The 24,255-nt window shown below is 47.4% G+C and overlaps 1 protein-coding gene across 1 annotated transcript; it reads left to right on the top strand.

Annotated features, from left to right (window-relative positions):
• The first annotated feature begins 93 nt into the window (after positions 1-93).
• Positions 94-22,660, top strand: LOC120056966 (mitochondrial inner membrane protease subunit 1-like). The gene is made up of 6 exons (XM_039005287.1): positions 94-156; positions 13,165-13,277; positions 13,367-13,455; positions 13,611-13,737; positions 20,048-20,158; positions 22,543-22,660. The coding sequence occupies exons 2-6, from the start codon at positions 13,173-13,175 to the stop codon at positions 22,612-22,614; spliced, it is 504 nt and encodes a 167-aa protein (XP_038861215.1). The 5' UTR covers positions 94-156; positions 13,165-13,172; the 3' UTR covers positions 22,615-22,660.
• Positions 22,661-24,255: the final 1,595 nt, after the last annotated feature.

Here is a 24,255-nt window from a genome sequence, read left to right as displayed (position 1 = left end):
ATGCTTTTTTCCCCCCGTGGTGACGAATGTTGATGTTTTGAATTACATCAACCCAATCAGAGCTGGGATTGCTCAGTTGCTACCAATCACAGAAGCGGGTGTTAGGTAGCGTGTCTGTGTGAGGGCAGCTTCCGTAGCTGTCGACGCTGGATAGCGGTGAGTTGATTGTCCAAGAAGACAAATACATGTTTTGAATGTCTATTACCATTTAGTGAACGTATTTTGTCTGAATAGAAAGCTGCGATTCTGTGAAATAAAGACATAAGTCTGATTTACAACAAACTGCTGGTTAGGAAACTCGAACATGCAGATGGGGTTCTGTTTGTGAGCTGCCTTTGTTTTAGGTTTATTTGGAATAAAAGATCCCAGCCTGCCAGCCCATTTGCATTCTAGATAATACGGTCATCGGTCTGCAATGTGGGTAGACACTTAGCTTTCAAATGACACACATGTAGACTAACACTTGTAGACTAGAAAGTAGCAGGCTATGCCCTTCAAACGTAGGCTTTTATAGATCTATAATATTTGATTTGCATAAATATTGCATATAGCCTAGGGCTCTCCAACCCTGTTTCAGGAGAACTACGTCCTTTAGGTTTTCGCTCCAACTCTAATTTAGCGCAACTGATTCTAATAATTGGCAGCTTAATAAACCAGGTTAGTTGCAACTGGGGTTGAAACAAAAACCTACAGGATGGTAGTTCTCCAGGAACAGGGTTGGAGAGTCCTGATCTAGCCTAACAAAGATTTAGATCTATGTTTTATCATATGTGTTATGAAATCAGCCACATGCATGTTGCAATCATGTTGTTCTAATCATCAGAAAGAATCCCCTTTGTCATCTTTCATCAATCTTTCATCTTGGCTATATTTTAAAGAAAACCAAAAGTCCCCCCTTTCAGACCTCATGCCAACTAGTATTTTGTGATACATAAGCTAGTACAGTTTTTTCTTTTTCAACCTTTGCAAGGTTTCCCTCACTGATGCCTGGACAGCAGTCAATAACCTAAAATTACATGAATTTAAATACATGCATGTGTAACATCACAACCTTCCTTATACCCCCAAATTATTAATCTTAAAGTGATTATTTGAACTATTGGACATTATGTTTATCATGTTCACAACCACTTTACTACTTATAGATACTGTAGTAGGCAGCAAGCAGAGGGCCACATCAGCCAGCAAATGAGATTAGTTTCTGGTCATGTGACCTTAATTAGTGGGGTGCAACATCTACACATATAAATGCAGTCTAATGTGTAGAACTGACACAATTTCCTATTCTACATGACATAAAAAATCATGCCTGTGACAAGACACTAATTTGCTGAGCAGGGGTGGGTGGAAGGGGTTAAATCTAGCATGAAGGGGGTGGGGTTGGGAGGAGTGGCTATATGTATCCAGTCGGCCACAGTTTGAACTGAAGTTTTGGGGATTGTAACATTAGTCTTCAAATTAGCCTTTGTCTCTCAGTCTGCTTTCCTAATTAGACTCAGTGTTGTCAAAACAAGGAGCTGTTGGACAGTCTGATGGAGACTAGTCTCTGTTAACCTCTGTCTCTCTCATACTGTGACTTCAGTCATCTCAGGTCAGGGTCTGACCCCTTGCAGAGGGAACGCAGACTGAGTCTCAGCTAACTTTCCCTGTCACACAGACCCAATACTATAAAACAGAGGTACACTAGCTCCTGGTAGAATTTGTCCTTAGACACCGATCTGGGATCAGCTGACCTTCCCAAATCGTAACCATACCCATTAGGAGGGGAAACGTCATCCTACTCCAGAGAGCTCTATGAGCACTGCAAGAGAAGAGGCATGAGCCTCTCATAGGGAGCTGTATGTGTGGTGAGTTAAGATGAGAGAGACTTACAGCTCAGTAAGGATGCTGATATGCTCTAGACTAGAAGTGATGGCCCAACTGCTCACTTTACAAAATGCTCTTAGCAGAGGCAATCCTGTTGTTGTGACAGCGCTTTGAGGTAAACATGGGCTGACAGGAGACCCGGGGAATATAGCCAGGCCTTCTACTGACAACACAGGGCATTGTGCAAGACCCACAAGAGGTAGGCTGGATCTAAGAGACATCTAAAAATGAAAATAAAATAATTGACTGTTTAATGCATAATAATTATAAGGGTATTACCAGGGGTTAGGATATAGTGTCAAGTTTCATCACTATTGAATTGTAGGAGAGGACAATGTCAGTGGGAAAATCAACCCTTATTATTATTATTATATTTATTTTTACCCCCTTTTTATCTTGTCTCTTCACTGCAACTCCCCAACGAGCTCGGGAGAAGAAGGTCGAGTCATGCGTCCTCCGAAACATGACCTGCCAAACTGCGCTTCTTAACACCCGCCTGCCAGCCGCACCAATGTGTTGGAAGAAACACAGTTCAACAGACGACCGAGGTCAGCCTGCAGGCGCCCGGCCCGCCATAAGGAGTCGCTAGAGCGCGATGAGCCAAGTAAAGCTCCCCTCCCCTCCGTCCAAACCCTCCCCTAACCCGGACGACACTGGGCCAATTGTGTGCTGCCCTATGGGAGTCCTGATCACGGCCGGTTGTGATACAGCCCGAAATCGAACCCGTGTCTGTAGTGACGCTTCTAGCACTGCGATGCATTGCCTTAGACCGCTGCTCCACTCGGGAGGTCTAAATCAACCCATTTTTGAAGTGAATAATTCCACCACGTCTAAATTCCCAATTCAACCCCGGGGCCTACTGTATGTGGCCTTACAGGTCAATGTGTGGCAGTAGTATCAACATGACCGCCAGTATTTCTAAAATAACATCTCTTTCCCTCCATTTTGAATGTCATCCGTCCCTGTGTATTATTTAAATTATATCAGTTTTATCCATCAGTGTATCTGATTGTGCCATATAATGCAGGCAGTCATAACATGTCAGCCTCTTCCGCTGTATATTGTTCTGGTTTCTCCAGTCTTATTCCGCTATAGCGCTAGCTGTGTGTCACTGGGAGAGGGAATAGAATGGCTGTGACTAGAGGGGAAGTCAGATCTCCATCAATGTACTCCATGTTTGTTTGAGTAGCGTTGAAAGGAAAGTAATGGTCTTAGGGTACATGGACAATTAGTGGGGCCAGGGGTTTTCTTCAGGACGTTGTAGTTTTTAACTTTTTTCCAATAGCAATTTTTTCAAAATGTCTATATTTTTGGCTTTCTTTGAATTTCCAACAGCTGCCGAGTGAAACATTTATAATGACTAGTTCTATATTAGTGAATGTTTAGGCTATATTGAAAATCATACGTCTATAAATACAGTACATGTCCAGCTCACAATATGGTCTGATATGCATAGACCTATTCTTCTCACATGATGGGGGGGACGTCAGCTGGTGGTGAGGGGGGGTGGCGGGTGCTCTGTTGAGGTGTCTGAGTCATTGGCATGAACACCGACCTAATTGTGAAAGCAATACAAGACCCTGATAAGATCAGTCCACTCTCTCAACACCGGCCCAGCACTGCACACACCAGCCAGCGGCCAATACAATAAAGATTAGTCACTAGTATTCTATTCCGTGTCATTGTATGGGGACATGGGCCCAGCAGCCCCAGACACGTCCGTTTCAATTCAAAGCAGTCGTATTCATATCACTAGACTGTTATTTGCTCTGGGCTGACCCATTGATTGCTGGCTCTAAGCCTCCGACTCCTCAAATAGGCACCCTGCTCAGCTGTTTGGCGGCTGGGTTGCTGCTAGCAACAATGAAAAGAGCAATGTGGAGATCAGTCTGTTGAATCATCTCTGTGTTCAGGAACAGGGGAGAGGGGGGCTAGATGGCTACATTGTAAGGCTGTGACTTGTGATTTGTTTTGCATCTGTCACTCTCGGTCCCAGACAGGTGTCTGTTTCTAAATCAGTAGGATTAGCTCTGATTGGGCTGATAGTTGCACACAGATCCCTGGTCAGTCCCCCTTTAAAACTCACATTAAGATCAAATCGAGCTTTAGCACCCACCCTTCCGCTGCCTTCTGCTGCCCAGAGAGGGGACATCAGAGGTGGGCTTCATTCCCTCCCCATCTGGGGTCCACAGGGAGAAGCACCATCTCTGACATGGGGTCTGTAAGCCTCTTAGCCCTCCAGTGGCCCAGCCCTCTTTCAGCCCATGTTTTCCTAATGTAGGCTTGTAAAGAGAGCAAGGGCCTTGTAGACTGTTTCAATTGGGACTCCCTTTGTGCTCCTAATAGACTGGTCATGTTTGATAATGACTACCTTCTTAGAGTGAAACCTTTTTCTATGATTTTATTAGATCCCCATTAGAGACAGCTAGTCTTCCTGGGGTCTGACACATAGGCCTAACGAAAAATACATTACAGACAAAAATACTTTACAATTGACATACATTTAAAACATTAACATAGACATGACATACTTTTATATAAAAACCCTTTTGGAGACCAGGGGCAGTGATTCCAATGAGGAACCTACTGCAGTCCCGTGTGGATCAGTTGGTTGAGCATGGCGCTTGCAACGACAGGGTTGTGGGTTTGATTCCCACGGGGGACCAGTAGGAAAATGTATTATGTACTCACTACTGTAAGTCGCTCTGCAAAAGAACGTCTGCTAAAGGACAAAATATGTAAATAGAGCTTCAGCCAGCTGGTTCTGATATCCCTATTCTCTCTGTTAGAAGCCCCCTTCTTACTGACTGGTAATGACGATATAGGCCTTGGCCTATTTAGGCCTAGTTTTGGTTGTATGATTGTTTTTAGTGTCACACTGTGCTCCATGTTGACTCTTGTATCCAGTCATACAGTTGACAAATGTAATTAAGTTGAATGTAAATTCAGCTGCTTGTGATTCCTGAACTATTGTCTGAATGTTGTCCCCCAGTCAGTGATCATAGAGGTAAAAGACACCCAACAGGGCTTTTCTATTGACTGGTGGATTTGGGATCCCCTGTAGTTGCGTGCCTGCTGTCGCTGGGAGCCTGTGACTGTAGGAGGCCGGCGGGTGACTGTAGGAGGCCGGCGGCTCTGTGAGCCTGTGACTGTAGGAGGCCGGCGGGTGACTGTAGGAGGCCGGCGGCTCTGTGAGCCTGTGACTGTAGGAGGCCGGCGGGTGACTGTAGGAGGCCGGCGGCTCTGGGAGCCATGTGACTGTAGGAGGCCGGCGGGTGACTGTAGGAGGCCAGCGGGTGACTGTAGGAGGCCAGCGGGTGACTGTAGGAGGCCGGCGGCTCTGTGAGCCTGTAGGAGGCCGGCGGCTCTGGGAGCCATGTGACTGTAGGAGGCCGGCGGCTCTGGGAGCCATGTGACTGTAGGAGTCCGGCGGCTCTGGGAGCCATGTGACTGTAGGAGTCCGGCGGCTCTGGGAGCCATGTGACTGTAGGAGGCCGGCGGCTCTGGGAGCCATGTGACTGTAGGAGGCCGGCGGCTCTGGGAGCCATGTGACTGTAGGAGTCCGGCGGCTCTGGGAGCCATGTGACTGTAGGAGGCCGGCGGCTCTGGGAGCCATGTGACTGTAGGAGTCCGGTGGCTCTGGGAGCCATGTGACTGTAGGAGGCCGGCGGCTCTGGGAGCCATGTGACTGTAGGAGGCCGGCGGCTCTGGGAGCCATGTGACTGTAGGAGGCCGGCGGCTCTGGGAGCCATGTGACTGTAGGAGGCCGGCGGCTCTGGGAGCCATGTGACTGTAGGAGTCCTGCTGACACAGATGGTTCCACTCAGATGCCGCTACCACTCTTTGTTTTTCCAGGAACATGTTTGGTGTGTAATCCTGGATTAACAGACGGAGATTTAGTGTTTAATTTCCAGCTGAATGTCAACAGCGACCCCAAAGACACAGGCAGGGTATTATGGAGGAGATCGCCTAGTGGGGTTTGTTCTAGACCCACAGCCAGGGGGATCGGGGGTAGAGATCCTATCAGACGTCTCTGGTGGTGTGTCCCAACTCATTCTCAATCCCAATTTGAGTTCCTTGTGTAATGTAACACACACACCCCATGGGTGACAGAGGCTGCCAGATAAAACCAGGTGGCTGCATGTGGCCTCTCTCTTGATATCAGTCACTGGCCGTGTGATCTTATTATGTTAAGACCCTAATCCCTACCTATGATGAATGCACACCAGAATGGAGGGATGAAATGGAGAGATAATGAAGGATATAGGGGATTGTCCACTGGTTTGGGGGATACTGTAGGGATATGGCTGTGTGATGTTGAGTGGTTGTGATAGTCCTAAATGTTCTCTGATCCTTGATACTCCATGATAGGTGTTCAGAGGGCCCTCTGTAAAGGCCCTTGATTTAGTCTGTTGTGGTGGGATTCAGTTCTACGCTAGGTTCCTGGTAGGACTGGACTGACCTGTGGGATTCAGTTCTACTCTAGGTTCCTGGTAGGACTGGACTGACCTGTAGGATTCAGTTCTACTCTAGGTTCCTGGTAGGACTGGACTGACCTGTAGGATTCAGTTCTACTCTAGGTTCCTGGTAGGACTGGATTGACCTGTAGGATTCAGTTCTACTCTAGGTTCCTGGTAGGACTGGACAGACCTGTGGGATTCAGTTCTACTCTAGGTTCCTGGTAGGACTGGACTGACCTGTAGGATTCAGTTCTACTCTAGGTTCCTGGTAGGACTGGACTGACCTGTGGGACAAGGGGGCTGCTATGATCAGAGAAGTGCACACAAACTGGGTTCACTGCTGTTTGTCAGGCTTTTTCTCTTTCCTCCAATAAGAGCGTATCTTCACAGTGACACACATCGAGAGACAGTCACACACATTCACCACAGATTATTCCAGGGTGTAGAGGTAAAGACATGGCAGGGTGGAGAGATGAAGCATGACCAGGATGTAGGGATAGAGACAGTGGTATATGAGCAGGATATAGGGATAGAGGCAGGGGTATATGCAGCAGGATGTAGGAAGAGAGGCAGGGGTATATGCAGCAGGATATAGGGATAGAGGCAGGGGTATATGCAGCAGGATGTAGGGATAGAGGCAGGGGTATATGCAGCAGGATGTAGGGATAGAGGCAGGGGTATATGCAGCAGGATGTAGGGATAGAGGCAGGGGTATATGAGCAGGATGTAGGGGTAGAGGCAGGGGTATATGCAGCAGGATGTAGGGGTAGAGGCAGGGGTATATGCAGCAGGATGTAGGGATAGAGGCAGGGGTATATGCAGCAGGATGTAGGGGTAGAGGCAGGGGTATATGCAGCAGGATGTAGGGATAGAGGCAGGGGTATATGAGCAGGATGTAGGGATAGAGGCAGGGGTATATGCGGCAGGATGTAGGGATACAGGCAGGGGTATATGCAGTAGGCATGAAAGGTGCAGCAATATCAGCAACAGGATATGGATTCAGTTTTGTATTTTGGGTGAGAGGTGGGAGAAGAGTATCTTGTAGTGGCCTGGCTGGGAGTATGACTTTGAAGGTGTGTGTGTGTGTGTGTGTGTGTGTGTGTGTGTGTGTGTGTGTGTGTGTGTGTGTGTGTGTGTGTGTGTGTGTGTGTGTGTGTGTGTGTGTGTGTGTGTGTGTGTGTGTGTGTGTGTGTGTGTGTGTGTGTGTGTGTGTGTGTGTGTGTGTTGAAAGGGACAGAGGGGTAATGGGATTAGGGGTAACGCCTTTCGCGGGCACAGGGAGAGCCACCTGACACTCGGTCTGTTGGGGACCTGGGGATTGTGGGGGACAGAGGGAGGGACGGGGTACAGGACGCGGGGGTCTAATCCGTGTCCATCTTTGGGAAGTCATTCCCAGAGCTCTGAGGATTTGGGGCTTTGGTTTCCGCTCTGCTAGCTTTGGTTAATAATGCTTTTGGTGGGATGTGAGACATGGAGAGAAAGAGGGATGAATAGAGAGAAAGGGAGGTATTCATTACCCCGTGGTGGTCTTGCAGGACAGAGTCCTAAGCCAAAAGCATGGTGTCTGAATATAGCCAGTTGTGATATGATCTATAATGTAGCCTACACCTCTTGACCCTCCCCAGAACACCTACACCTCTAGACCCTCCCAGAACACCTACACCTCTAAACCCTCCCCAGAACACCTACACCTCTAAACCCTCCCAGAACACCTACACCTCTAGACCCTCCCCAGAACACATACACCTCTAAACCCTCCCCAGAACACCTACACCTCTAGACCCTCCCCAGAACACCTACACCTCTACACCCTCCCAGAACACCTACACCTCTAGACCCTCCCAGAACACCTACACCTCTAGACCCTCCCCAGAACACCTACACCTCTACACCCTCCCAGAACACCTACACCTCTACACCCTCCCAGAACACCTACACCTCTAGACCCTCCCCAGAACACCCACACCTCTAAACCCTCCCCAGAACACATACACCTCTACACCCTCCCCAGAACACATACACCTCTAAACCCTCCCCAGAACACCTACACCTCTACACCCTCCCAGAACACCTACACCTCTAGACCCTCCCCAGAACACCCACACCTCTAAACCCTCCCCAGAACACATACACCTCTACACCCTCCCCAGAACACATACACCTCTACACCCTCCCCAGAACACATACACCTCTACACCCTCCCCAGAACACATACACCTCTAGACCCTCCCCAGAACACATACACCTCTAGACCCTCCCCAGAACACATACACCTCTAAACCCTCCCCAGAACACATACACCTCTAAACCCTCCCCAGAACACATACACCTCTAGACCCTCCCCAGAACACGTACACCTCTAGACCCTCCCCAGAACACGTACACCTCTAAACCCTCCCCAGAACACATACACCTCTAAACCCTCCCCAGAACACATACACCTCTAAACCCTCCCCAGAACACATACACCTCTAAACCCTCCCCAGAACACATACACCTCTAAACCCTCCCCAGAACACATACACCTCTAAACCCTCCCCAGAACACATACACCTCTAAACCCTCCCCAGAACACATACACCTCTAAACCCTCCCCAGAACACATACACCTCTAAACCCTCCCCAGAACACATACACCTCTAAACCCTCCCCAGAACACATACACCTCTAAACCCTCCCCAGAACACATACACCTCTAAACCCTCCCCAGAACACATACACCTCTACACCCTCCCCAGAACGCGTACACCTCTACACCCTCCCCAGAACACGTACACCTCTAAACCCTCCCCAGAACACGTACACCTCTAAACCCTCCCCAGAACACCTACACCTCTAAACCCTCCCCAGAACACCTACACCTCTAGACCCTCCCAGAACACCTACACCTCTAAACCCTCCCCAGAACACCTACACCTCTACACCCTCCCCAGAACACATACACCTCTACACCCTCCCCAGAACACATACACCTCTAAACCCTCCCCAGAACACATACACCTCTAAACCCTCCCCAGAACACATACACCTCTAAACCCTCCCCAGAACACGTACACCTCTAGACCCTCCCCAGAACACGTACACCTCTAGACCCTCCCCAGAACACGTACACCTCTAAACCCTCCCCAGAACACATACACCTCTAAACCCTCCCCAGAACACATACACCTCTACACCCTCCCCAGAACACATACACCTCTAAACCCTCCCCAGAACACGTACACCTCTACACCCTCCCCAGAACACGTACACCTCTACACCCTCCCCAGAACACATACACCTCTACACCCTCCCCAGAACACGTACACCTCTAAACCCTCCCCAGAACACGTACACCTCTAAACCCTCCCCAGAACACATACACCTCTAAACCCTCCCCAGAACACATACACCTCTAAACCCTCCCCAGAACACATACACCTCTAAACCCTCCCCAGAACACATACACCTCTAGACCCTCCCCAGAACACATACACCTCTAGACCCTCCCCAGAACACGTACACCTCTAAACCCTCCCCAGAACACGTACACCTCTAAACCCTCCCCAGAACACGTACACCTCTAGACCCTCCCCAGAACACATAGTCTACTGGCTGTGTAGCCTACTTTGTAATCCCTCCATCAGGATGAACACTACCGTTCAATAGTTTGGGGTCACATAGAAATGTCCTTGTTTTTGAAAGAAAAGCAAATTTTTTGTCCATTGAAATAACATCAAATTGATCAGAAATACATTGTAGACATTGATAATGTTCTAAATGACTATTGTAGCTGGAAGCGGCAGAGTTTTAATGGAATATCTACATAGGAGTACAGAGGCCCATTATCAGCAACCATCACTCCTGTGTTCCAATGGCCCGTTGTGTTAGCTAAGTTTATCATTTTAAAAGGCTAATTGATCACTAGAAAACCCTTTTGCAATTATGTTAGCACAGCTGAAAACTGTTCTGATTAAAGAAGCAAAACAACTGTTCTTTAGACGAGCTGAGTATCTGAGCTTTTCAGAACAGAAAGAAATGTGCTTTTCTTTCAAAGACAAGGACATCTCTCCGTGACCCCAGGCTGTTGAACGGTAGTGTATGTGGAAGTCATTCTCACCAGGGATACAGATCTAGGCTATATTTTTGGGGGGAAACATTAGATGTATATTATCTCTACCATACCTTTTATCATGCAGTTGTTGTTTCCTTTGAAATGTCCCTTAAGTTGGAAAAAAAAAGGGTATTTCAGGTTTTTTGCGTGTGTGTTTTAACCGTGTGTGTAAAGATTGAGTCACTCTCTCCCCATCCGGCAGGTTGCGTTCTGAGTAAAAGTCAATACCCTGAGTGGTGCTGCGGTGTTTGTTCAGACGACACACTGCTATCTCTGTGTGTGTGTGTGGCAGTCAACAAAGACTACGCGTTCCATTTCCATGGCTCCCACAGAACTGGATAACTGTCCTGAAGACCCTGGTCAGCATGGCTGATGCAGTGTTAGGGACTGATGCTAGTATGAAGCTGTACTGAAGACCCTGGTCAGCATGGCTGATGCAGGGAGGGCAGTGATAGGGACTGATGCTAGTATGAAGCTGTCCTGAAGACCCTGGTCAGCATGGCTGATGCAGGGAGGGCAGTGATAGGGACTGATGCTAGTATGAAGCTGTCCTGAAGACCCTGGTCAGCATGGCTGATGCAGGGAGGGCAGTGTTAGGGACTGATGCTAGTATGAAGCTGTCCTGAAAACCCTGGTCAGCATGGCTGATGCAGGGAGGGCAGTGTTAGGGACTGATGCTAGTATGAAGCTGTCCTGAAGACCCTGGTCAGCATGGCTGATGCAGGGAGGGCAGTGATAGGGACTGATGCTAGTATGAAGCTATACTGAAGACCCTGGTCAGCATGGCTGATGCAGGGAGGGCAGTGTTGGGGACTGATGCTAGTATGAAGCTGTCCTGAAGACCCTGGTCAGCATGGCTGATGCAGGGAGGGCAGTGATAGGGACTGATGCTAGTATGAAGCTATACTGAAGACCCTGGTCAGCATGGCTGATGCAGGGAGGGCAGTGTTAGGGACTGATGCTAGTATGAAGCTGTCCTGAAGACCCTGGTCAGCATGGCTGATGCAGGGAGGGCAGTGTTAGGGACTGATGCTAGTATGAAGCTGTCCTGAAAACCCTGGTCAGCATGGCTGATGCAGGGAGGGCAGTGTTAGGGACTGATGCTAGTATGAAGCTGTCCTGAAAACCCTGGTCTGCATGGCTGATGCAGTGTTAGGGACTGATGCTAGTATGAAGCTGTCCTGAAGACCCTGGTCAGCATGGCTGATGCAGGGAGGGCAGTGATAGGGACTGATGCTAGTATGAAGCTGTACTGAAGACCCTGGTCAGCATGGCTGATGCAGGGAGGGCAGTGTTGGGGACTGATGCTAGTATGAAGCTGTACTGAAGACCCTGGTCAGCATGGCTGATGCAGGGAGGGCAGTGTTAGGGACTGATGCTAGTATGAAGCTGTCCTGAAAACCCTGGTCAGCATGGCTGATGCAGTGTTAGGGACTGATGCTAGTATGAAGCTGTACTGAAGACCCTGGTCAGCATGGCTGATGCAGAGAGGGCAGTGTTGGGGACTGATGCTAGTATGAAGCTATACTGAAGACCCTGGTCAGCATGGCTGATGCAGGGAGGGCAGTGTTGGGGACTGATGCTAGTATGAAGCTGTCCTGAAGACCCTGGTCAGCATGGCTGATGCAGTGTTAGGGACTGATGCTAGTATGAAGCTGTCCTGAAGACCCTGGTCAGCATGGCTGATGCAGGGAGGGCAGTGTTGGGGACTGATGCTAGTATGAAGCTGTACTGAAGACCCTGGTCAGCATGGCTGATGCAGGGAGGGCAGTGTTAGGGACTGATGCTAGTATGAAGCTGTACTGAAGACCCTGGTCAGCATGGCTGATGCAGGGAGGGCAGTGTTAGGGACTGATGCTAGTATGAAGCTGTACTGAAGACCCTGGTCAGCATGGCTGATGCAGGGAGGGCAGTGTTGGGGACTGATGCTAGTATGAAGCTGTACTGAAGACCCTGGTCAGCATGGCTGATGCAGGGAGGGCAGTGTTGGGGACTGATGCTAGTATGAAGCTGTCCTGAAGACCCTGGTCAGCATGGCTGATGCAGGGAGGGCAGTGTTGGGGACTGATGCTAGTATGAAGCTGTACTGAAGACCCTGGTCAGCATGGCTGATGCAGGGAGGGCAGTGTTGGGGACTGATGCTAGTATGTAGCTGTCCTGAAGACCCTGGTCAGCATGGCTGATGCAGGGAGTGCAGTGATAGGGACTGATGCTAGTATGAAGCTGTCCTGAAGACCCTGGTCAGCATGGCTGATGCAGGGAGGGCAGTGATAGGGACTGATGCTAGTATGAAGCTGTCCTGAAGACCCTGGTCAGCATGGCTGATGCAGTGTTGGGGACTGATGCTAGTATGAAGCTGTCCTGAAGACCCTGGTCAGCATGGCTGATGCAGTGTTGGGGACTGATGCTAGTATGAAGCTGTACTGAAGACCCTGGTCAGCATGGCTGATGCAGGGAGGGCAGTGTTAGGGACTGATGCTAGTATGAAGCTGCTAGGCTGGTATGTTTGTCCGTCCCCTGCAAGGTGTCGATTGGTCAATCTCACACAGGGTCAAAGGTTAGGCTGGTTCTGTGGTGTCAACGGGCTGTAGAGCCCCTGAGAATGAAACACCAGGGAGTGTGACACTAGTCTGCACTGCACACTGCTCCTAGAGCTGCTAATAGACTAGCTGCTGTGACAGCTCACCCCTCACCTCTCTGTCCCCTGAATGAAGCGCTGTAATGATGTGTGTTGTGTTTGTGTAGGTGGTGAGATGTTCCGCAGTGCGCTGGGGAAGACCCTGGGCTTCGTGGGATACACCATTCAGTACGGCTGCGTCGCCCACTGTGCCTTTGAGTACATCGGAGAGTTTGTTGCGGTATGTAGGATACTTTTCCCCTCTGTTGCCATGGTGTGTGAATTCCAGAGTAACAACTTCAGTGTTAATGTCTGTGAATTTACCCACAGTGCTCTGGTCCTTCTATGGAGCCCACCATCACAAGCCACGACGTTGTCTTCTCAGAACGGTTGAGTCGCCATCTCTGCAGAATCGAGAAGTGAGTTTTAGTTTTCAATTTGAAATTCTCAGAGTTGGTAAAGCGAAACGTAGCTTACCCTAAGTGGTGTCGTTTTGCACCGTAACCACTTGATGTTCTCCCTAATGTCTGTCAATGACATCATACCCCATGGATCCTGTCTTCTCTGTCTTCAGTGGTGATATAGTCATCGCTAAGAATCCATTTGATCCACATATGAACATCTGTAAAAGAGTCATCGGTTTGGAGGGAGACAAAGTCTGCACCAGTGGCCCCTCGGATATCTTCAAGACCCACCAATACGTAAGTATTCATCAACAGTCAACAGTCAGGCCTCAGGACTCTCCAGGTCTCTCAGCCACATGTACAGTATTCTACCTTTAGTTTACCAGGTAAGAGTATTGAGAGCACATGTACAGTATTCTACCTTTAGTTTACCAGGTAAGAGTATTGAGAGCACATGTACAGTATTCTACCTTTAGTTTACCAGGTAAGAGTATTGAGAGCACATGTACAGTATTCTACCTTTAGTTTACCAGGTAAGAGTATTGAGAGCACATGTACAGTATTCTACCTTTAGTTTACCAGGTAAGAGTATTGAGAGCACATGTACAGTATTCTACCTTTAGTTTACCAGGTAAGAGTATTGAGAGCACATGTACAGTATTCTACCTTTAGTTTACCAGGTAAGAGTATTGAGAGCACATGTACAGTATTCTACCTTTAGTTTACCAGGTAAGAGTATTGAGAGCACATGTACAGTATTCTACCTTTAGTTTACCAGGTAAGAGTATTGAGAGCACATGTACAGTATTCTACCTTTAGTTTACCAGGTAAGAGTATTGAGAGCACATGTACAGTATTCTACCTTTAGTTTACCAGGTAAGAGTATTGAGAGCACATGTACAGTATTCTACCTTTAGTTTACCAGGTAAGAGTATTGAGAGCACATGTACAGTATTCTACCTTTAGTTTACCAGGTAAGAGTATTGAGAGCACATGTACAGTATTCTACCTTTAGTTTACCAGGTAAGAGTATTGAGAGCACATTTACAACAACAGCCTGGAGAAGAGTTTCAGACGAGGGCTTGAAATGAGCCAGTAAAGCAATACATTCTGGATGAACCATTAAGCCTTGGCAAGACACTTCATGTTGTGTTTCAGATAGTCTCTCATTTCAGTAAATCATCTTCATAAGTAGCCAAACCCCTGTGTCTTCAACTCAATCCCAGTGTGTTCTGGGTGTTTAGATTCTAGACCATGCACATCCATCTTGTGTCGTCAGTCCAAATATCATCCTTTGACAGCAACTGCATTTCCTCAGAGCCGTGGTTGTGGTGGAACCACTGTCATTGCATTCTTATTACTGCTCTCCCCGGCCACGCCGCCCTCAGCCGCCGCCCTCAGCCACCGCTCAGCCACCGCTCAGCCTGCCAATCTCTCTGAAGCCTGTTAGAGTTAGTGCCAACCGAGAGGACAGGTTGATGGGTGGGCTGAGGTGTTTGTGTTGTGTGTGTGTGTACACACACTCTCACATGAAGAGTGGAGGTATAGGGGAATGTAACCACACACAGGATGTGCTGGTGTCATCCAGGAAATGAAAGAAACAAATTTTCCTCTGGGAACAGGTTTCATCTCTACACACAGGCAGTAAAGCTATATTGAACAGGTTACTGCAGAACAGGTTTAATCTCTACACATGTCTTGGTCAAAGGTCTCAGCCTACAGATGTACTCTCTTAATTGGATCACTCTGTTGTTGTGTATTCAAGTTTTAAAACGTATTCTAATGTTTGTAATTCACACTTTAAAATGTCAGACTTGATTTACCCTTACGTAAAATGTATCAACCCATACAAAAATGTCCATTCATTTTAATCCACATAATAATTCACATTTCCTGTTACTGCAGGATTATTTCCCTGCTGTGAGAAACTGGTCAAATTACGGTGGCAGATCGGTACCTCTGAAATGTGTCTCAGTGCAAGACATAGGTCAACAATAAATAAGACCAGACCAACCTCTGTAGGATTTCCCCCGTCAAAACACACACCAAAATGTCTGTCAACACAGTTGGTTGTGGTGTTAATGAAATAGAAGCCTTGTGTGACATAAGGCATCCCACCATGCACCTAGACGTTAGGCGTGTGTGTTTTTGTTTGTGTGCTATACGAGAGCCTGTCCTCACCTCTTTCTTCTGACAGGCTGGCAGGTTCTTTCCTCCCACATTGATGATGAGGAGATGGACAAATTGGCTTGTCACCTCTTAGGAGTCTTTCCTACAGTATGTCTGATGCATTGTCACAACAAAGACATTTGATCCATGACATGATGGTGGGTGTCTTTGATAGAGACAGAGGGGGAGTGAGAGAGAGAGAGAGCCTTCAGAGTCTAAAGCTATTCCCTCCATGTTAGACAAAACACTGTACCTCAATAATATTAGTCAAATGATCAGAGCAGGGTGAGGCCTTAAACAGCACTGTACCTCAATCAAGTTAGCTTAATGAGCGAAGCAGGGTGAGGCCTTAAACAGCACTGTACCTCAATCAAGTTAGCTTAATGAGTGAAGCAGGGTGAGGCCTTAAACAGCACTGTACCTCAATCAAGTTAGCTTAATGAGCGAAGCAGGGTGAGGCCTTAAACAGCACTGTACCTCAATCAAGTTAGCTTAATGAGCGAAGCAGGGTGAGGCCTTAAACAGCACTGTACCTCAATCAAGTTAGCTTAATGAGCGAAGCAGGGTGAGGCCTTAAACAGCACTGTACCTCAATCAAGTTAGCTTAATGAGCGAAGTATGGTGAGGCCTTAAACAGCACTGTACCTCAATCAGGTTAGCTTAATGAGCGAAGCAGGGTGAGGCCTTAAACAGCACTGTACCTCAATCAAGTTAGCTTAATGAGCGAAGCAGAGTGAGGCCAGACCAGGCTGTTGAACGGCAGACTTCACTATCCAGGTGAACTCAGCTTTCCCACCTTGACACGTCTCTGACAGGTACACATAGCCTCGCCCCCACCCCTTCAACCACCCAACCACAGAACAGGTTCCATCACTCCCTCTGAGTCCCATCACAACACAGCCGCCAGGTTGAGCTGAGATATGCCACTCAACCCTAAACCCTAGCTGGGCACACAGCCTGACTGGATGGAAGTGTGTTGTGGAAAGTAACAATGTCTGTTGATTATGGTTTGGAGCGCTCTCATTCTGTTCTGGTGACTCAGTGTAGGGAGTTGGGAGAGGGCATGTCAGACTCGGGGCTTAGTGTCATGGAGAAGTAGGTAAACAGTTCATGAGGAGTGTTTGCTTCTCTGCCTGTCAATCATGCAGGTGCTTATCCTTGACATCCTCCTCTCTACCTTCACTCAACACTGGTGTGTGATCCATGAATTAGTTTTCAGAGACTGCTGTGGTTATGATGGCCTGCGGTGAGCTTGCAGGTGTTTAGTCAGGGAAGAAGAGTTCCACCAACTATGATGGGGGACAGAATTTCAACATGTCTACTTCCTTCCACTACCTCCAGTATCATACCCCTAGGTAATAACAAGGATCCATTTGAACATCCGGTGCAGGTAAAATGAAAGGGGAGGTTAGTTCTACCCTCTGGTTAAGTTAGGGTTCAAGAGGAGAACGTCAGGGATATCCGTTTCTACAAATGATGGAGTCTGGCCTCTCTTTACACCATCTCATTCATAATGAAGTGTACGTTTCTGACATGTGTTAACCTGCAAGGTGATGTGTAAACCCTCTGTCTTTCACCACTTCATAATATACTGGAATAATAAAATATGTCATTTAGCAGACGCTTTTATCCAAAGCGGCTGACAGTCATGCATGCATTTAACGTATGGGTGTCCCAGGGAATCGAACCCACAACCCTGGCTATGCCATCACCATGCTCTACCAACTGAGCCATACATGGCAGATCAACTAACAGGTCTTTTAACAATAACCAATGAATTACCAGTTCATTAGTGGTGAATAAATCTAACTCTAGATTTCAGAGGAGTTACTTTGCGATGCCCTGTCTGTGGCTAGAGACTCAGTGTGGAATGTTCTCTACAGGGTCATTGGTTTGATGCTCCGAATCAATCAGAGCTTTAGTGTTTGTGTGTCTGTGTATTTGTTGATCACTCTTGATTGACCCGCAACAGATCTATCTAAATTGATTGACCTTGTTAGTAGTGGACAGAATGGAGTCTAGATCCTGAATAGAGTTGACCTATACCTTGATGTTGGATTAGTTAGGTAGTTCCTTCACTCCGTGGGCCCTAAGCTTTGACCACCACTAATGTATCCTACCTAGTATTGAAGTGTTTGCTAAACTCTGAGGCAGTGTAATGGACTCAGATTAGACCTTCTGCTAGTCTAAATAGCACTTTCAATAACGACATTGTCATGTGTTTCTATGGAGACTTGAACCTGCTTTGAACCCAGAAGTAGTCTGAACCTGTGTTCAAGCAGCCGCCCCTTTTGTGTCTCCTAAAACATAGATGAGCGTGTCTACCGACAGGGTCGTGTTGATGATATCACACCCCTGACCTTTCTGAGCAGGACAAAGGCAGTGAGTCAGTCTAAGATGGAGGCTGAGGCTGGAGCATAGCAGGGGCTTATGGTCCAGCAGATGACAAATGGCGCCGGCGTTCCTCTCTGGTCCCCGTGTGCTTGGGAGCGGCCATATGTTGCCATGCTACTGAGGGGTAATGGTGGGAAGGCAGCAGGCTGACATATGCTTCTCAGATGACTCCTTTAATGACATTCGTTTGTGTCGTCGTTGTTCTCGGGGGCCGAGTTGTTTACCTCGTGTTAGGTCAATATGTCACTGCATCACGATTAGTGTCAGCTCATCTGGCTCATCTATGGAATATGAAACGCAACACAATGCATAGGTTAATACTGCATAATGATTCTGGATGTTGGGACGATTGCGATACGATGGACGCGCACAATTGGAATCAAGACATCAGTGTTTGCGTCTCCCCCCCCCCCCTCTGTTCTGATAATATTAATCTGATTTCATCTCCCTCTCCTTTTCTCCCCAAGACTTTGTTCATTAAAAAGTTAGGCAACACAAACATAGTTGCAGATTGTGATGCCCATTATGACAATATAATGTGTTGTTGATCCTGTCTTCACATATAGGAGGGACGAGGAACTTAATTAGGGCCTTGACAATATTACTCTAGTAAAGTGATGAGATTAATCATAATTGGTGTCACTGTGGATTAGCGCTCGCTCCGATTGGCCGCCCCACTGGCAGCTTGGGCCTCACTAGTGGAGACCCGTGGACGATTCTGACTGAAAAGCTTCAGCCCTGGCCCCTCTCTCTCTCCCCCTCTATATCTCCCTTGCTAAGAGGGGGTTAGATCTCAGCCAACAGCCTAATGGCCCCTTTTGAAGTCCCACTAAATCCCCCTGACCCTTCCCCGTTACCCATGACCCCTTGCTCCTATGACCGTCCGGGGTTAAAGGAGGACAGACCAGGGGTTGACGTTAAGTTGGGGTGAGGGAAGGTAGGGGGGATGTTCAGTTGGGTGAGGGAAGGTAGGGGGGATGTTCAGTTGGGTGAGGGAAGGTAGGGGGGATGTTCAGTTGGGTGAGGGAAGGTAGGGGGGATGTTCAGTTGGTTGAGGGAAGGTAGGGGGGATGTTCAGTTGGGTGAGGGAAGGTAAGGGGGGATGTTCAGTTGGGTGAGGGATGGTAGGGGGGATGTTCAGTTGGGTGAGGGAAGGTAAGGGGGGATGTTCAGTTGGGTGAGGGAAGGTAAGGGGGGGATGTTCAGTTGGGGTGAGGGATGGTAGGGGGGATATTCAGTTGGGTGAGGGAAGGTAGGGGGGATATTCAGTTGGGTGAGGGATGGTAGGGGGGGGATGTTCAGTTGGGTGAGGGAAGGTAGGAGGGGATGTTCAGTTGGGTGAGGGATGGTAGGGGGGGGATATTCAGTTGGGTGAGGGAAGGTAGGGGGGGATGTTCAGTTGGGTGAGGGAAGGTAGGGGGGGATGTTCAGTTGGGTGAGGGAAGGTAGGGGGGGATATTCAGTTGGGTGAGGGAAGGTAGGGGGGGATGTTCAGTTGGGTGAGGGAAGGTATGGGGGATGTTCAGTTGGGCGAGGGAAGGTAGGGGGGGTGCTCAGTTGGGTGAGGGAAGGTAGGGGGTGAGGGAAGGTAAGGGGGATGTGAGGCGGCTGAGGTGGGCTCTCTTTACATAATGGTGGGTGGAGGGTGCTAGCGCTGTAGTGTCTCACTCCTTCATGTAAACAAAGTTTAAAAGCTAGGTCAGGGAATGGTGTTGTTTACAGTATAACTGGCTGTTGCAGTCGTTGTGGAACAAATTCAATATTTTCTATCGTTGTGTTTTTTCCCGTGTCATCACGTGGGTGTGTGTCATCACGTGGGTGTGTGTCTTGCTGTGGGTGTGTGTCTTGCTGTGGGTGTGTGTCTTGCCGTGGGTGTGTGTTGCCGTGGGTGTGTGTCTTGCCGTGGGTGTGTGTCTTGCCGTGGGTGTGTGTCTTGCCGTGGGTGTGTGTCTTGCCGTGGGTGTGTGTCTTGCCGTGGGTGTGTGTCTTGCCGTGGGTGTGTGTCTTGCCGTGGGTGTGTGTCTTGCCGTGGGTGTGTGTCTAGGTTCCAAAGGGGCACGTGTGGCTGGAAGGGGATAATCTTAGGAATTCCACAGACTCCAGGAGCTACGGCCCAGTTCCCTATGCTCTGATTCGAGGCCGTGTCTGCTTAAAGGTAAGGAGGGGAACATCGCCCGACCCATCTCACATTAATTTGAAGCTTTAGAGTTAGTATAATGGTCTGTATAAAGAGTTAGTTTAATGGTCTGTATAAAGAGTTAGTAGAATGGTCTGGTCTGTATAAAGAGTTAGTATAATGGTCTGTATAAAGAGTTAGTATAATGGTCTGTATAAAGAGTTAGTAGAATGGTCTGGTCTGTATAAAGAGTTAGTTTAATGGTCTGGTCTGTATAAAGAGTTAGTATAATGGTCTGGTCTGTATAAAGAGTTAGTATAATGGTCTGGTCTGTATAAAGAGTTAGTTTAATGGTCTGGTCTGCATAAAGAGTTAGTAGAATGGTCTGGTCTGTATAAAGAGTTAGTTTAATGGTCTGGTCTGTATAAAGAGTTAGTTTAATGGTCTGGTCTGTATAAAGAGTTAGTATAATGGTCTGTATAAAGAGTTAGTAGAATGGTCTGGTCTGTATAAAGAGTTAGTTTAATGGTCTGGTCTGTATAAAGAGTTAGTAGAATGGTCTGTATAAAGAGTTAGTAGAATGGTCTGGTCTGTATAAAGAGTTAGTTTAATGGTCTGGTCTGTATAAAGAGTTAGTATAATGGTCTGGTCTGTATAAAGAGTTAGTAGAATGGTCTGGTCTGTATAAAGAGTTAGTAGAATGGTCTGGTCTGTATAAAGAGTTAGTAGAATGGTCTGGTCTGTATAAAGAGTTAGTAGAATGGTCTGGTCTGTATAAAGAGTTAGTATAATGGTGTGTATAATGAGTTAGTATAATGGTCTGTATAAAGAGTTAGTTTAATGGTCTGGTCTGTGTAAAGAGTTAGTAGAATGGTCTGGTCTGTATAAAGAGTTAGTAGAATGGTCTGTATAAAGAGTTAGTTTAATGGTCTGGTCTGTATAAAGAGTTAGTTTAATGGTCTGGTCTGTATAAAGAGTTAGTAGAATGGTCTGGTCTGTATAAAGAGTTAGTAGAATGGTCTGGTCTGTATAAAGAGTTAGTATAATGGTGTGTATAATGAGTTAGTATAATGGTCTGGTCTGTATAAAGAGTTAGTATAATGGTCTGTATAAAGAGTTAGTATAATGGTCTGGTCTGTATAAAGAGTTAGTATAATGGTCTGTATGAAGAGTTAGTTTAATGGTCTGCATAAAGAGTTAGTATAATGGTCTGTATGAAGAGTTAGTTTAATGGTCTGCATAAAGAGTTAGTATAATGGTCTGGTCTGTATAAAGAGTTAGTAGAATGGTCTGGTCTGTATAAAGAGTTAGTAGAATGGTCTGGTCTGTATAAAGAGTTAGTTTAATGGTCTGGTCTGTATAAAGAGTTAGTATAATGGTCTGTATAAAGAGTTAGTTTAATGGTCTGGTCTGTATAAAGAGTTAGTATAATGGTCTGGTCTGTATAAAGAGTTAGTATAATGGTCTGTATGAAGAGTTAGTTTAATGGTCTGGTCTGTATAAAGAGTTAGTTTAATGGTCTGGTCTGTATAAAGAGTTAGTAGAATGGTCTGGTCTGTATAAAGAGTTAGTATAATGGTGTGTATAATGAGTTAGTATAATGGTCTGGTCTGTATAAAGAGTTAGTATAATGGTCTGTATAAAGAGCTAGTATAATGGTCTGGTCTGCATAAAGAGTTAGTATAATGGTCTGTATAAAGAGTTAGTATAATGGTCTGTATAAAGAGCTAGTATAATGGTCTGGTCTGCATAAAGAGTTAGTATAATGGTCTGGTCTGTATAAAGAGTTAGTATAATGGTCTGTATGAAGAGTTAGTTTAATGGTCTGTATGAAGAGTTAGTATAATGGTCTGTATGAAGAGTTAGTATAATGGTCTGTATGAAGAGTTAGTTTAATGGTCTGTATGAAGAGTTAGTATAATGGTCTGTATGAAGAGTTAGTTTAATGGTCTGCATAAAGAGTTAGTTTAATGGTCTGGTCTGTATGAAGAGTTAGTATAATGGTCTGTATGAAGAGTTAGTTTAATGGTCTGCATAAAGAGTTAGTATAATGGTCTGGTCTGTATAAAGAGAAATCTGTGCCACTTTTACGATATCACAGCCTCCGTTTGACTTTGCCCATGCCCATAGCTGTCCATTCTGCTGTGTTGTCATGTCACTGGATGTCATAGCAACCATGACCCTGGAAACAGGTCAGCCAACCTGACCTGACGACAGTTTTATGAAGTCGCATACATCATTAAAATCCACGTTACCAAGCGTATCCAGGAAGTGAGGATGTTGGAATAGTCATGATAAACACATTATGTAATGGATAAATGTTGTTTGTTCTTCTTTTATGAGAGCCCTATTACCCTTTTAACCCAACGTCTTCTCTCTTCTCCTTCTCCTTTGTTTGTTTTGGTGTTTTTCTCTCTTTCCAGCTCTGGCCTCTGCATCATGTTGGTGCCCTCAACCAAAGTCCCACAGGACGAGTCGTAAAAAGGAGTGACTGAGTCTACTGATCTGTGTACATGCATCATTTTGTCATATTTTCCAATTAAAGGCATATTTATCATGAAGAATTTTGTCCCTCTCAATTTGACTGACAATTTTTGAGTTCATTTGGGTTGAATTGTAGGGTATGTTTGAGTCAAATGTGAAAATCCATGGATAGTTGATCTGCAGGTTGATAACGTACCAGGCATAGTACTCTGGGGGTTCCAGTGTGTTGGCAGGAGCAGCACCCTGCTCTGTAGGAACAGCATCGTGTGAGGAGGGAGTTAAACTGTTCCTCTCTGGAGCTGCTAGTGGTAGAGGAGGGGAGGAGCAGCACCCTGCTCTGTAGGAACAGCATCGTGTGAGGAGGGAGTTAAACTGTGCCTCTCTGGAGCTGCTAGTGGTAGAGGAGGGGAGGAGCAGCACCCTGCTCTGTAGGAACAGCATCGTGTGAGGAGGGAGTTAAACTGTTCCTCTCTGGAGCTGCTAGTGGTAGAGGAGGGGAGGAGCAGCACCCTGCTCTGTAGGAACAGCATCGTGTGAGGAGGGAGTTAAACTGTTCCTCTCTGGAGCTGCTAGTGGTAGAGGAGGGGAGGAGCAGCACCCTGCTCTGTAGGAACAGCATCGTGTGAGGAGGGAGTTAAACTGTGCCTCTCTGGAGCTGCTAGTGATAGAGGAGGGGAGGAGCAGCACCCTGCTCTGTAGGAACAGCATCATGTGAGGAGGGAGTTAAACTGTTCCTCTCTGGAGCTGCTAGTGGTAGAGGAGGGGAGGAGCAGCACCCTGCTCTGTAGGAACAGCATCGTGTGAGGAGGGAGTTAAACTGTTCCTCTCTGGAGCTGCTAGTGGTAGAGGAGGGGAGGAGCAGCACCCTGCTCTGTAGGAACAGCAGCATGTGAGGAGGGAGTTAAACTGTGCCTCTCTGGAGCTGCTAGTGGTAGAGGAGGGGAGGAGCAGCACCCTGCTCTGTAGGAACAGCAGCATGTGAGGAGGGAGTTAAACTGTGCCTCTCTGGAGCTGCTAGTGGTAGAGGAGGGGAGGAGCAGCACCCTGCTCTGTAGGAACAGCATCGTGTGAGGAGGGAGTTAAACTGTTCCTCTCTGGAGCTGCTAGTGGTAGAGGAGGGGAGGAGCAGCACCCTGCTCTGTAGGAACAGCATCGTGTGAGGAGGGAGTTAAACTGTGCCTCTCTGGAGATGCTAGTGGTAGAGGAGGGGAGGAGCAGCACCCTGCTCTGTAGGAACAGCATCATGTGAGGAGGGAGTTAAACTGTTCCTCTCTGGAGCTGCTAGTGGTAGAGGAGGGGAGGAGCAGCACCCTGCTCTGTAGGAACAGCATCGTGTGAGGAGGGAGTTAAACTGTTCCTCTCTGGAGATGCTAGTGGTAGAGGAGGGGAGGAGCAGCACCCTGCTCTGTAGGAACAGCATCGTGTGAGGAGGGCGTTAAACTGTGCCTCTCTGGAGCTGCTAGTGGTAGAGGAGGGGAGGAGCAGCACCCTGCTCTGTAGGAACAGCATCATGTGAGGAGGGAGTTAAACTGTTCCTCTCTGGAGCTGCTAGTGGTAGAGGAGGGGAGGAGCAGCACCCTGCTCTGTAGGAACAGCATCATGTGAGGAGGGAGTTAAACTGTTCCTCTCTGGAGATGCTAGTGGTAGAGGAG

Source organism: Salvelinus namaycush, chromosome 1 (assembly GCF_016432855.1).
Source record: "Salvelinus namaycush isolate Seneca chromosome 1, SaNama_1.0, whole genome shotgun sequence".
Classification (NCBI taxonomy): domain Eukaryota; kingdom Metazoa; phylum Chordata; class Actinopteri; order Salmoniformes; family Salmonidae; genus Salvelinus; species Salvelinus namaycush.
Note: the sequence above shows the minus strand (reverse complement) of the source record. Positions and strands in the feature narration are given on the sequence as shown.